The 15670-nt window shown below is 38.9% G+C and overlaps 1 protein-coding gene across 5 annotated transcripts in view; it reads right to left on the reverse strand.

Annotated features, from left to right (window-relative positions):
* LOC121656943 (calcium-binding mitochondrial carrier protein Aralar2) overlaps positions 1 to 15670 on the reverse strand; it is a 53003-nt gene that overhangs the window by 8353 nt on the left and 28980 nt on the right. For 4 of the 5 annotated variants that reach the window (XM_042012187.1, XM_042012191.1, XM_042012190.1 and 1 more), the window contains 5 exons: positions 13738 to 13822; positions 12148 to 12306; positions 9942 to 9994; positions 8087 to 8167; positions 2615 to 2755 (listed from right to left, as the gene is read on the reverse strand). In XM_042012187.1, the coding sequence (XP_041868121.1) occupies positions 2615 to 2755; positions 8087 to 8167; positions 9942 to 9994; positions 12148 to 12306; positions 13738 to 13822 (519 nt within the window). The remainder of the gene's footprint in view (positions 1 to 2614; positions 2756 to 8086; positions 8168 to 9941; positions 9995 to 12147; positions 12307 to 13737; positions 13823 to 15670) is intronic. The other variant, XM_042012189.1, reaches the window with a different exon arrangement.

The following is a 15670-nucleotide window of genomic DNA, read 5'->3' on the forward strand; positions in this document are numbered from 1 at the left end:
AGGAGTTAGCAAACAGCAACAGATAGGAAGGCAGGTAGATGGAGACAGCAAGAGGCTCCACATTCTTTTACAGCCTTGTTAACACAACTGAAAGATTTACATGGAAGTGGTCTGTGCTGACAGGTGGTCACATCAGCTCACAAAACCACTCAGATATCCACGGCAAGAGTTGAAAATGTCAGAAATGTGGACCGTTTGAGGAAAACAGCCCCTTAAAATTAGGAAGTAATATTAAAATAAAAAAAAAGTCTAATCATCTAATTTTAATAAAACAAGACTAATTGAAAAAACCCCAGGTAATAGATTGACATTTTCACAGTTGATTGTGTTTACTTGAAGCAGAATATCTCCTGCCAAGCTCCATTAAGATTTATTTATGTAATTCAATTAGACATGCTCTGTTTCACCCTGAGGGCCAATGTCCTTGTCAAACCTGTTAAGCTGCTAATGTTAGTAGCATCCACGGCTCTTTCATTTATTCCTAGCGCTCCTCCAGGTATCTGGTTGCATCCAAGACAGCAAAACACACTGATCCAGACCAATGTTAAAGGTCTGAATATTCGTAAGAAACAGACTATTTTGTACAAAAACATAGCATGTTTGCAACTAATATGCCTGTAATCTTTCACATTTGTTTTACAATGCAATGGAAGCACAACATCATACAGATCTAATATGTACAAACAAAACACTGTAATTTTTAGCCCTGTGCCATTGAAAAATACCAATTACAGCAATTAAGGTTAAATGCAGCTTTTAGCATAAATTGTGCCTTTTCTTGCTCTCCAACAGACCACATGGACATTGTTGATTTAAATTATAGCTGATGGGGTAAGGTAATATGTATAATTGTACAACCGTTAATAGAGAAATCACATACGATTTAATCATAACACTGATGAGAAATAACGAATTGCTGTGAAGTTGTGAGGCCGATGAAAAGAATGGATCCGGCCATTTGCCAATTAATCTCATTAAAACAAATCTTGTTTGAACTTAGTGATGTGGCTCTGGGTTTCCTCACAGAGTTGAATTTGGAGACAAATGCAGTTTTTAAATTGGTCATTTCACAAACTGAGTATGATTAGATTACTTTTTCCAGTTCTTCTCTTATTTGAAAACACAATGTCCTGTATTCTTTTATAACTGTGTAGTAGTGAATGGAGCATTTTGTACTTTATATGAGTGTAACTCAGAAGGAGAAACATCCCCTGGATGTCAGCACGTATGCTCCAAAACCTGAAAATATCACTCATTATTAACAATACCTTCAGAGATGTGTACATTTCTCCAATTTTTCTTTAGAATTTTTCCATTTATACAAGATGAAAAAAATCCCCTAACGTCTTTGCAATTACATTTGAAAGCATTGTTGTTAGCTGATCAAATCAGGTGCATATAAAACATAATTTCAAAATAATGTGTGTCCATGTTTTAGGAGAGCCTAATAATGCTGCCTGAGCTGCACTTTAGAGCAAATATTTTAACACAACACACTAACTTAATTAAGGGCACGGATGTGAACTTCACTTTTCTGAAGACTGTTGATATTCTGTGGTGAAACAAGGAGAGGCCAAGTTTGAAAAGCTAAACAGTAAAATCCTTTCCAAACATGAGACATGGAACACCAATACTTTATCAATCTGTGAAATGGACTGGTATTTAGTCAAACCTTGGTCATTTTCCTGCTAATCATCCTCGTGCTCTGTTCAGACAGGTCTGCGGCAGTGACACATAAAGCCAAAATGCATTGGACAGTAGGTAAAATAACATATAACAGTCTTTAAATAAACATGGTATTATAATAAAACAGTGGTGGATGAGAGCAGCTGAAAATGTTACTATGTAATCAGAAAGCAGTTTCAACTTTAACTCCAATGATTTAAACAGTTTTTGGTTCAGATGTAAAAAAATACTGTTTGTTATCAAAGGTCAAAGAAAAAAAATAGAAGGGAAGTTTGATATTTATTTATTTCAAAACATGAACTGTGATCATATTAAAACTTTTTTTCTTTTCAAATCTGTGCAGCTCTAAAAGTTTGACCTAGTACTGCTGAAGAAGCCTTTCTGATTAGAGATGAAATCTCCAAGAAATGAACCAATGAACCAAGAAAATAGAGATCCAGTTGCCTTTGTTCAAGCTCTTATAATTACTAAGAATCTACACCAGGATGTTTTTTTTATACCAGGGCTACTCAATTTGGTCCAACGAGGTCCGCAGCCCTGCAGGTTTTCAATGTGCGCCTGCTCCAACACATCTGACTCAAATTAATGAGACATTGTGTAGAACTGCATTTATTTTGGGTCAGGTGTAGGACCTCTCCTAGGTTCGATTTGAGTAGCCCTGTTCTATATCATGAGGATAATTTATTTTGTGGTTTGACACTTGCACTGATTAGCAATTAACAAGTAGTTGTGGTATGAATTAATGACTTGAGTTAATGACTAGAGATCAGACAGCCAGAAAACATAAAAAAAAAACAAACAAATGACTCCACAACAGCACCAACACAGAATACATCTGAACAACGTCAGCTCTATATGAGTTTATTGTGTAGTTGCATCGTATGTAGCAATTCACAAATGCTCTTCTAATCCTATCAGCATTTCCCACCTTGTAAAGTCCAAAGAAGCCCAGGTCTTTGATGACGGACACAGCGCTGACCCTCGGCCCCGTGGTGATCTCTCCTGCCACCTGCAGACGGATCTTTACTATCTCCAAAGGATTTGTGAAGATCACCTGTGATCCACCAGCCTGGAGGAACAACAACAACAACAAAAAAAGAATAGAATCAGGTACCAGAAGATAGAAAATTAAACCAAACGTCAATATTTACTGTGTCTATGTTTTAACATGTGAATTTAAATGCTGCTTTACATTTTAAAAACATCATGCAGTTCATTAATGTTGCAGAACAGCAACTTCAAAACAAACGTAAAGAGGAGGATTGTACAGACAAGAGAGCCAGCTGATGCAGTCAGCTGTTTTTCTTTACCACAAAGACCCTGCAGGGCCTCTGACATCTCTTTCTATCTGACCTCTTGCTTCACCTCACCCTCCAAACCTGTACTTGTGACACAGCAGCAAGCTCAGACTGGTATTGCTTGCCTTCTGTGGTAAACAGAGCTTTGTGAGGAAGCAGCTGAAAAGTTGAGGCAGCATTAATGGCTAACTGTGAAGTCAGGGAACATGACTGCATTTCCAGAAAACTGCTTTATACTGAGAGGATTTTTTTTTTTTTTTTTGTCTGACCTGTATTTTGCATTTTCTTTTCAATGTTTTTCTCTCATCTTCTGAATATTCTCTCTCCTTTTCTCCAGCTTTGACCTTCTCTCAAACAAGCTCGCTCATGTTCTCCCATCTTGTCCTTCTCTCTCGACAGTTGCCAGTGGTTACTGTAGCTACACGCAAAAGGGCGGCACATCGCAATTAGATAGCAATCGGTTGCCATGGTGCCATTTCTGGCTTAAATAGGTTTGGTCTGTTTGTTGTTGTTTCTTTCTTTACCCCCTTCTTTCCTCTGCTTGGTTATGAATGATGGATTGTGCTTGTCGCCGCCTGCTTTACGGGAAGGCATCAAACTTCTTCTGCAACATGGGCAGCTTTTATTATAATGACTGAAAGTCCCTTGATTTATAATCGTCTCATTGAAGGTGTTTGCAGCTGCTTTTTAAATAACTCAGATTATGGTGGGTGACAGCTTTCCTTCTCCAGACCCAGCGAGAGGGTTGAGGCTCCAAAGCTGCTACATCTCACAGCCAACTCTTTGTGACTTGTTTTATGGAAATAACCTTGTTGATTACATGCTGACTAATAGCTTGAGTATTAAGAGGCTATTGGCCCTGTTCCTTACAGCGCTGACCGTTTCATTTGGCTTTTAAGGAGAGCAGAGAAGGAGAAGATGGAGATGCTGTTTACTCAAGGGGAGAAATAACAATAGTGCTCAAAGAGATGAATGACAACTAATCAGATGATTTAAAAAGTGACAATTCTACAGCCCCATGCCATGTTTGACTCCCCTTCCCACCATTCTGCCAATAAAACTTATAGACATTCTACTTTATAATTCATATATTAAATACATTTTTTAACTAAGTAGCTTTTTGAAAAAGGAAATAACATTAAAAATAGTGAAGGTGATCCAAGAAACAGGAGTAAAATTTAAAGCTTTAAAAGTAGTCTGACTCATGTAACTCCATCCTAACCATCAGCAGAAATGGGCTCCTCTAAATCAAAGCCACTGTCAAGCTGAGAAGGACCCTCAGGAGGACTGAGTGGATCAGATGTAAGACTTCAATTTTAAAAAGTTTGGAACAGATTGGTGAACTACTGCCCATCTTTACATCAGAAGCACTGCTTCTCAGAAATGCTCCTTTTATACCAATATACCAGTCATGTTACTGACTATTGATCAACTAATTAGTTGTCAAAAGCTCCTTTGGTTATTTCACAGACAGACAATGTTGCTGAATACATCACCTCTGCCTTGGCGGAGGTAATAATAATGGTGATATTTCAATGAAATATCCACAAATTCTGGAGGCAAATCTGGAGAAACAGCTAAACAAACAAAAGAGATTCGACTACAGAAATGACCCTAAATACACCTCTAAATCCAAAATGGACTGCCTTGACTTCATCAAAAGCCTATGATAAGCGATCTCAGTGCACGTAAGAAATTAAAACAAACAAACAAAAAAAAAGTTCAACAAGCTGTGATATTCTTTTAATAGTGCACAAAATTTAAATTATTAAATAAAAATGTAATTTTATGTCTTTTGGATATTAGGTTATTGTTTATTTGCTTAGCTTAGATAGACAGATATCTTAGATGTCCGCACCACCATTGTGACTTAAAACCATTTAACATCAGTTGTAGGACCGAGAGGAAGACTGGCATAAAATAATGAATCAGATAAATAAACAAAGAGAGCTCATGAGAATGAGACAGAGACAGGAGGAAACAGAGAAATATGCAGTCAAAACAAGCGCAGTGAGGGAAGGTCGAGACTGAAGCAGAGAAGCTGAGGGTTATGATTATGAAGTGACAGCGTCGGCGGCGCTCTTATAATTCCCAGGTAATTACAAGGCAAGGTGATCCTTGGAAACCTGGGACGTCAGCATCTTATGCATGCATCACAGCTCCTGGCTACATGTTTGTGCCATATGAAAAGAAAAGAAAAAAAAAAAAGAAACAAAACCTTTTAGTAAAATTTTATGATCCCTCCCAACACAAATACAAGCAATGAGGAGATTAGCAACAGAACTCAAAACATTAGTCACCATAAATAATAATCACACTTTAATTTAGGGGCTGGGTGTGTTTTAGATTCACCGATAACATTTTTAAAATTTATGTCAGGCATGAATAAAAAACCCACAAAAAAACCCCTAACCCGAACAAAGTGTTACTATACTTTGAATCGCTGCTCTCAGTAATGACCCAGTAAGTATTTCATGTAACTTAAGTCCAAAAATGCTGTCCAGTAACTGCCAGATAAGCATCCAGATAGCTCAGTAAACGGAGCATGCCATTCTTACCAAATAATCATTAGAAAACTGGCAACACACTCTGGAGCTTAATAGTGCTGAGCCATCTGGGTAGGAGGGGGGGAGAGGAGGAAGAGCAAGAAAGAGAGGAAGATGAAGAAAGAGGGATGTTTAAGAAAAAAAGACTAGAAAGAGAAGAAAAGATATGACACAAAACAGCACTTTAGAGGATATGAAGAGATATGGTCCTATTCTCTTGGTCTAACTTTCTGTTACTTCATAGACTGCGGATCAGAGGCTGACTCTGCGGTCCAAACCAACACTTTCACAGCTACCAAATGATATAAACAGATTTTGTGTGCTCAGAGATCAGGAGGGTTTGACGTGTGTGTTGGTGTGTAAGATAAAGTGGCAGGCATAGTGCAGTGCCAGCACTAACACTGGGGCCTCAGCCAGGATGAAAGAAGCTGTCATGATGGCTCACTGAGGAAAAGAGGAAAAATCCATCCATCCGCGGTTCTCTCCTCTACGTTTATCCTCTCGCCTCTCGCGCTGCATTTGTTATGGTTCTGTTTTTAAACCCATATGTGCTTGTAAAAACGGTAACCAGTGTTTTTTAAACACCCAGGACAGCGCAGTGCATTATTACTTTCATTTTGTTGCTGTCCTTTTTTCCACTGCTCTTTCACAAAACATAATCATCTTCCAGGATTCAACTTACAGCAGCTACAGTGTGCTAAAACATTTCTTAAACATATTCCCAGAACTAGTGAGGTCAATTGAATGTGCCCCAGTGGAGCTAAACCCATAATGACTTGTGTATCCTGAAATACTTTGCTTTAGTGATCAGCATCAAAAGAAGGTTGAGTCAAAGAGCTTCTTTCATTTGCTGGGGCTATGGCTGCCAGCCTTGTAGGACTCACTCTTGGTGTGTGTGTGTGTGTGTGTGTGTGTGTGTGTGTGTGTGTGTGTGTGTGTGTGTGTGTGTGTGTGTGTGTGTGTGTGTGTGTGTGTGTGTGTACATGGGGGGCAGACAGTGACAGCTCAGTGATCAAAACCTATGACAGGAAAGGGGCAGGTAACAGAATGTTTGAAAAGGTATAAGTTGGGGCTTAGATAGCAGCTGCTGTCAATCTTCTCCCTGAAAGTGTTTGCGTATGTGCATGCACTTGCACATATTTCAGTTTGTCATATGTGCACAAACGTTTACAGGCATGCACGGTGCCTGTGTTTGTTCTTTCCATCAACAAACAGTGACTTTTGGCCACTAAACAAGTCTATGTCTGTCTGATCAACTGTCACAGGGGCACCACTCAGACACAGGTTAATGTAGTTCAGAAAATCCCACTACCTTCATACTGTACACACTGAGGGTGTGCAGCACAGCGTCACTCCTGCACACTTTTAAGAGTTATAATGATTGCACTGAAACATGCAGCATTGGTTTGTTTTATTTAGAAAACAGCCATGCAATCACAGAATTCAGATGTTCTGAGACTAAATCTGAGAAAGAGAGGTCTAATTTAGATCTCAAATCTAGACAATTACACACTGTACCATTCAAAAAGTTTTAATTCAGTCAACTGTTAAGTGTATCCAAAAACTCGGCGAACAAACACAGTGCATTGTGCACACGGTGCATCATAAGTGATTTTTACAGGTTCTATCAACAAACAGCAACTTTGATTGGCACTTTTGGAGCCATGTAGATGATAGCTTGTCTTCATTTGAGAAATCGTTGCATCCCTTTCCTTTGATAAACAAAAGGACCATTCATACTAGAAGAAAAACCGTGACACCCAAAAAGCAGAGACAAACTTCAGCTTCATGCCACAAAACACAATCAAATTCTAAAGTGCTTTGATACCTGCTGCATTTATGTCAGTCTGTTACCTTGTTGCTTAGAATTAAGACAAGACTAATTTATATCACATGAAATAAGGATAATACTGCAAACTGTTATTTGATTGTGCCAGATTTTACATTTAGTTGGATTTACTGTCTGCTCTCCAACCATCTCTTAAACTGTATTTCTGATCTTCTTCAGACTTGGCAGGTGTTTGTGTCCAAGGGTGTTTGATTCAGGGGTGGTCTCTCCTGTTGAAGTCCCTTCCTGATCTGCAGGTTAAGGTTGGAGCGTTGCTGGGCAACAAATTCAAAAGCAGAGGTCAAGGCTTTCTTGCTTGATTTGTAACTGCACAGATGATGTTGCACTCCCCTTTGACCTCAAAATATTGTCACTAGTTTAGACAGCATGCCTCTGACAGCAGGAACATATTTAAGATATTACAGTAATTTAAAAAAGAAATTGAAGGAGAAAAAAGTCCTGACATATTAGAAATATACATCGATTCATTAACCCTAAACAGCTTAGATTTGTTTCAGCTATGTAAATCGAAAATAGCTCAACATGCACACAAATAACAGGGAACAGTTACTATATATATACATATACATACATACATATACATAGATTATATATATATATATATGCATATATATGTATATATATATATATATATATATATATATATATATATACACACACACACATACTGTTTTCTATTAACTAATGTTGGTTAACTTGAAACTTACACATCCACCTGCCAGGATCTCAGCAGCCAGAGGAACTGTACCATCTCTCTGTCTGGTCTTTCCTCGCACAAAGTCATTCACCTGGAAAAAAAAAAGTTCTAATATTACAAAAAGATTTGAAAAGATTTTAAAAATTAAGCTGCAAATGCAGTTGATCAAAAATATCTTCTAATGCACACAACTGTCACAATTGGAGTAGTGGAAATATTAAGATGTCTAAAATCAGCAGGCACTGAACAGCATTAGTATTTCCATGAGTTGCAAATAGGAAATTGAATTGTACATTCTTGTTTCTATGTAACTAATCATAATGGATCATGCCCATATTATGTCCCCTTCAAAACAAGCTACTGTGGCTAACTTTGTTGGAAGATCATTAACTAAGTTTAACATTGTTTACTTTGCTTTAAACATGGGTAAAGCCCTGCTTCCACCAAAGGGTACAGGTCGGGTCGAAGAGGGGCGGGGCACGTCGGGATGCATTCTTTTGCATTTCCACACGTCTTACTTTATTGGGACCTTTCGGTTGGGGTAGCAATCTACTAGATCTGACCCAAAAGGGTGGAGCTTGACACACTGCAATCCGTTTAATGGTTAAAAAAAAGTCCCTTCCGGTGTGACCTGGCATTAGAAACAAAGCGGGAATGGCTCCTTGTTTAGAGCAACCGATTTTCATTTTGTTGATTAACTCTCTGTTTAAAATGGGGTTATGAAGCACCACCAAGAATATAGAACACAACCTGTTGGATGACATGCTACTCCTCCTTTGTTTCTGAGTCATGTTTTGGTTAGACTTTAAGAAAGACGCTGTGATGTGATGGTGATGGCATACTCCACCTCTCAGGTAAGTTTATGGTTGGCTGTGGGAACACAGCGAGATTACAGTTTACAAACCATTTCCACACCAGTTGGTGGAACCGAGGCTTCAGTGCATGGCGGGTGCCCAGACACGCCCAACTAAAAAGTTTTATGATGGCACACCCCTTGGGAAAAATTTTTTTTTGTTTGGTGGTGAAAGACGGGTGGTGAACCGGGTGGAACGATATAGTTTTTTACCACTTTTGTCCTAGAACAGGGGATGTTTCCTTCATTTTTGTTTAGCTTAAAGTTTATATAACATTCTGTTTGGAAAAAAAGTAAATATTTAACAAAAATATATTTTTTAACAAAAAAGGGCTCAGCAGTGTGTGGATTACCATTACACAAGTGACTGTGTTCTTAAAAAATAAGCTCAAAGTCACTTCAGACAGTGAACTAGGCAACTCTGGGATTGAAAGCATGAGTTAAAAAGCAGCAGTGTGTAGGAAAAACTCCAGTAGAATGTTTGCAAGTCTACATAAAACAAGTGACACTAGCATAGTCCACAAGTTTATTTTGACTGTTAGTTACTGTCATTATTGTTAATCACAATTTATATAAAACAGCACACTTTACGGCTTAGATATAGATACTATTATTTGATGCACCATTACAGATTAAAGCTACAAGCTAATTTGCATTTTTAGTCCAGTCAAAGAACTGGGAAGGGAAGCCATCAGGTTATGACCTTAACTGATTCAAGGTGAGTAGAAAGTGCTTTGTACATGTCAGTGTCTTATTTATGGTAAAGTTTTAATTAGGTTAATATCGGAATAATGGTGAGGACACATCATGCCATTTAGTGTACCATTAATACCATCTGATGCTTTTTATCAAGATGTCTGTCTGACAGGTTATGTATACATGTAAATGTCTGTCTTTGAGTATTATAAAATCAATCCACACCAAACTGTAACTGTAACAACACCAAAATGTAGAAAGAACCTTGTGCATCTCTGTGTGAATGTGCATGCATGTGTCTGCATGTTTTCCTTACTGTGAGCTTTATGGCTTTCTCGGGCGCCACACCCAGTAGCTGTGGTACCAGACCTATCATTAAGAAATGACAAAATGATTAGAAAAAAAGGGTGCTGTGGTACCCCTACTCTCGCTCTGTCACACGCACGCACACATGCATACATATACATATACCACTTCCACAGACTCCACATCAAGTGTGGCTTTCCGCTGCATGCGTCGGACCATGCGAGATCCCCCAGACGCTAATGAAATCTATTGATGTGGAGTGTGGGGACATCAGAGTAGCAACAAGAGAGAGAGGAACAAGGGGTAAAGAGAGGATCAAGTGAGCAAAACTGCTTCCCAGAATAAGGGAAAAAAAGGGCATAATATAAAACAAACCAACCAAAAGTTTACACAGACCTCAATTACAGCCCAGAGTCGGATGAAAATAAACAAAATAATCACAACAGAGCACAATGAAACTTGGCCCCCTACCCAACCCCAAGGCAACAAGCACACCCTCCATGATTTCTTCAAAGTAACAAACACAGTTGGCAATCTACAACAGTTTATGTGTATTGGGGCTAAACATACACACGCAATCATACACTCAATTTGGAAGCTGAAAAGAGAGTTGTCATATTTTTAAAACAGCTACGATGCTTCTATTGATATAGAAATTAAGAAAACACATAAAAAAATGAACCTGAAAATACTGCAAATTTATATTGGCTCATTGTCCCCATGACATAATATATAATACAAAAAAGGAAAAAAAAAAAAAAAAAGGAAAGAGAACCCACTTTTTCATGGCCCTATTTAGTAAAACTCCTCCTACAGGCATTTGGTACAGTCCTACAACTTATCCATCAAGATTACATGTTCTGATGTATTTTTCTTTTTACATTATTCCTTCTTGTTTTAAAATTTCTCACACACCTCATTTATTGGCATAAAGCTGTGAAAAAGGCTTATCCTGGCCACAACTGCTTTACATTGACTCAACTCCAACACTCCTGGTTTTCTGGTTTGACTACATTTGCAAACTGTTAAAATTATGTTGCTAATGTCGGATAAACCTTGTTCACAGCTGACAGCTCTGATTAAATCCCACTCAGCAAATTGACAGGATTGGTTTCCTTTGTTTGTTAAATAGCGACCCCGGCTCTTGAAATCCACGTTTTTAAGGCTGCTGTTGTTTCACTGCATACACAATGTCAGTCTTTAAGCATGAATACAAAACTTATCCACTCTTTAACTGAATTAACAAGGTTAAGAACTTTTTATTTGTAACCTGTTTAATGAGAGAGCTCATTAGCTATTTTGCACCAGTAATATAATAGATTTTCCAGCAATGAAGGTTCTTTCAACTTATATTACATAACTAGCCCATAGTTGGGCTGAAAGGACGCCTTTCTGGCCATCCCTGTGGAGCCAGACCTGTCTCTGTGTCTTGATAGCCTTTGTGTTTCCCACAGAAATTCAAGCATTCGAGTTTCCTCTTGGGAGCCCGTTCTGTCAATCAAAATCGCTGCATTTAAAAAAGGCTTTGCCGCCATTCCAAGTTAGCTCTTTTCAAAGCTTCTTTTATCTGATCCCCACGAAACAGACAGAGACACACTAACCGTGGTTTCTCAGGAAATGGAAGGTAGTTATTACTAATGTCTTGTCCCAGTATGTACAGTACCTGCATGCCCAAATAGTCCCCTGCATGCCAACATACTCGAGTGTCTGCTTTGTGTCTGTAATGCAATTGTAGAGGTGTGTAGGTCTAGACATATAACATCACTTCATCCTGACACAGGCCTAAAGGTATGTGGCCTTGCGTGTGACGTTCATTGTCCTCCTCTCAAAGTCCCCAGCCAGCAGGTAATCACTTCAAAGACAACAGGTCAACAGCGAGGTGAACCTGCACCGCCCTCCTATCCATCCTACACTTTTCTTCTCCTCTTACTTCCCTTCTCTTTCATTGTTTTTTTTTCTACTCCTGTCTTCCTTCTTCTCACTATAATCTCAGCTCATTTTTTTTAAAGAACTTGTTTTGTAGATTTGAGTGTCAGTTGAGTCGTTTTTCCTGAAAGCTGTTTGCCATCACACAGACCTGGGATTTAATTCATTTTAAATTTTTAAATTTCAATCAAAGATGACATCAAATATATCGTCAAAACATCTTAAAATACTCTAACTACATGTGCATTTCCACCAATTAAGCTTTAAATGTTCTGTTTATGCAAACTGACCTCGATAAAGGCCGAAGAAGCCCTCGTAGCGCACCACCTTCTTGAAGCAGTCGAAGCTGTTCTTGTACATGAGTTCTCCCACCACAGAACCGCTGCTACGCTGGTTCTGCATGCGCGTCTTCACCAGATCAATGGGGTACACTGCTGTGGCACCCACAGCTACAGAGAATAAACATGTTTATTAAGGTACTATGTCACATGGTGGAACCAAATGCAGCATTGAGAAGAGGGAGGCAGACCGGTGCAGGAAACAGAGGTTTTAATAACAGAACAAACAGCTTACAAAATGACACTGGGGAAAACACGACAATGATCTGGCAAAGTGAAAGGGAAACCAAGGGGTATATACACACACACAAACACACGCACGCACACACGCACACACACACACAGGAGGTCTATTAAAGAACAGGTCAAGCGAATGAACAAATCAAACCAGGTGAACTAATGAGCAGAAAGCAAAACTGAAAACAAAAGGGGAAAACTACAAAATAAGACAGGAAAGACAGAACTAAACATGACAACACTACAAAAACCTAAACCGAGAAGAAAGCTCAATAGTCTGTTAAGTAAACAGGCTAAATAAAACACAAGCAAGTATCACCTGCACATATGTTTTTTTTTCCTGTCAGTGGTACATACAGGTGAATTAAGAGGAAATGCAGTGTTCTTGTGTTAGGACATTCCAGATTAAAATGATCAAACTTTAAGGCTTGTCACAAGAATTAAGCTGTGTAATGGTTATAGTTTACACTAATAATCCAATATTAGAAAGGGTGTCTCAAACACACACTCCGTTTGAAAGAGTAAAAAAACAAAACATATTTTATATATATTTTTATATAGAAAAAAATTCAATGACCTCCACTGTTAGATGTCACTAAAGATGTTTTGGTTACTTGTGTAAACTGACCCTTTCGGAGGAGAGAAAAGAGGAGGAGGAAGGGTATGAGGAAGGGGAAGTCAGCAGGAATAATGCTAGGAAAGATGTGTTTTGGAGTTGCAGTGTCTTCGGTCTGTCACGCGGACACAAACAAAGAGAACCGACCCAAGGCGACAGACTTAATTAGAGAGAGGCCAAGGAAAAAGAAGGGATGGCAGACCCATACCTCCTTATTAAGCTGTCTCCCTTGGGACAGAAGGAGGAAGAGAAGGGAGGAATGAGAGAAGGGAGGAGGCATAGAAAACCAGCGGGGTGTCTGAAGCCAAACACAGGGCCTAGGTACCACCCTTCACCCCAACCCTCATCATGTGTCTTCGGATGATTCCCACAGGTACAAAAGAACACAGATGAGGGTTTTCCCATGACACAGGACGGGGCGAGAGCAAGGCATGGTGCAGAGAAGGGCAAAGAGAGATTGAGCGAGAACAAGAAAAAAAAAGGAGAACACTTCTCTTAAAGCAGGGGAGTGAGCGTTGCTCTTGTATGGAGAGGAAAGGGCAACAGAGGGACCATTGTCCTCATTCTTTCACCCTTTTCTTATGAGGACAGCACAGAGAGGGGGCAGGGGGCAGGTAGGCAGGCCAACAGGTAGGTGGGTGGGTGATGGGGTGAAGGTATGTAGAGAGCCAATGGGGCGTGACTCTTACCCCCTGCAACTGAGCCAAGAGTGAATCTGTAGATAGACTCTGCCACCTGGATAAGAACGGGGCGGGAGCTGTCACTGCCCAACTGCTGCCAGCACACAGAAAAAGAGACAATAAAGACTTTAGTACAGAAGTGGAAGACAACAAATTAGCTGGTCAGACATAAAGAGACAAGTCACAGTTTCAGACAGTGGTTTCTCTGTGACATGGCAGTATTCTTTAATACTGTCCTCATAAAGCAGCACATGTTTAACATCTGAAATCACCACCCAGTTAGCTCAACAACAGGCTGCTAAATCAATCATCAGTCGCACCTGCTCTACAGTTTGAATACAGGTCCAGATTTCATGATGTACACTGGTTTACAGCATTATGTTTAATAATAAATAAAGTAGTAGAAATGTTTTTAATTTTTGTAATGAATGACTAAGCAAGATATAGATCAAAACTGTTTATTTTATTAAAAAAAATCAATTGTTTAATTTCAGAATGCCATTAATACTAAATAATCCAAGTGTGTCTGTGATAAAGTAAAAGTTTAAACAGCCAGCTTTAGTGAATCTCAAACTCCTAATTGTCATGAAAATTATAGTGTGACAAATTTAAGAGAAATATAGAATATAACAATCATCTCAAGATTTTAAATTGAAAGTCAAACTCATTGTTTAACTTAACTAATCCACATGTCTGACTAATTGAAAGAAAAAGGCTGGACCCTGCAGTAAAAGGATTTCTACAGGAAGACTTGATTTCATACGGATCCACTTGTCCATAGTTAGCCCAGCTGGTTAGTTAAACGGTGCAGCCGACTCAGGTTCAAATCCCAGCCTGGAGCTCTTAGCTCCAGGTCATTCCCCACTCTCTCTGACCCCCTTTCCTGTCAAAACCCCTGTGAAATAAAAGCTTATGGAGTCCAAATTTCAATTAAAAAAGAAAAAAAATTCTGAGTCATCACCTTATTAATTTATAATAGAATATTTACTACCAATAGTAGTGAAAATTCACTAAATATTGTTACTGTTGAATGCAACAATTAAAATTATAATGTTGGCGAAGTTTTCAGTTGGTCTTTTTTTGTTTTTTAATGTCTTTAAATGTTTGGTTTGTATGTTTAATCAACAATTAATGTTTGATTTTTCCTCTAATTGGTCATCTGTTTCTATGTATAGTTGCATTTCAGCACTGTAGTTATTTTGCTTCTGCTTGATGCTGCTTCTAATATCATAAGTATTAACAAACTCATTAACAAGAGAAATCATTGAACATACTTTCTAATTTAAATAATTTATCATAGTTCTTTTTATGACAGTATTAGCTAATTGTTGCAATCTAACACACACATGTTCAGTCATTTTCTCTTACATACAAAGCTGCTTATATAATCTTAGGAAATATCTGCTTACTACAGATTACACTCCTTCAGATTAACATCAACACGTCTAAGAAGAGTGGAGGGTTCATTTACTTTAATACAGCGAGAGACGGAGTTAACAGAGGAACCACCTGTCAGTATTAACTACAACTCGCTCCACACAACATTCCTCTACTTCATCGTCCTGATCTTTGCCTGGTGACTGATTAAACTTGGCAATACTGGTACACGGAGTGAGGAAGAGAGAAGGTTAAGAAGCTAGAAGAATATATGGAGAGAAAAAGCAAACTGACACTCATGTAAAAGAAAAGGAGAGAGCAAAAGAAATATATTAAACAAGAAAAAAAAGAATGAAATGGAGAGAAGCGGCAAAAGGGGAGAGAGTTCCAGTTAGCTGGCGGCCAGCCCCTGAGCCCAAACCACAAGGGCCTAAAGTGGCTCATTGTGGTGGGACTGGCGTCTGTGTAATGCTGGGCCCCTTTGCTTTCTCCCCTTTGGCCCCAGCCTGCTTCAATAAGGCCTGGCCGAGCCTTTACTATAGCACAACTATGACCAAACCCCCTA

The sequence above is a fragment of the Melanotaenia boesemani genome, chromosome 17 (assembly GCF_017639745.1).
Source record: "Melanotaenia boesemani isolate fMelBoe1 chromosome 17, fMelBoe1.pri, whole genome shotgun sequence".
NCBI classification, from domain to species: domain Eukaryota; kingdom Metazoa; phylum Chordata; class Actinopteri; order Atheriniformes; family Melanotaeniidae; genus Melanotaenia; species Melanotaenia boesemani.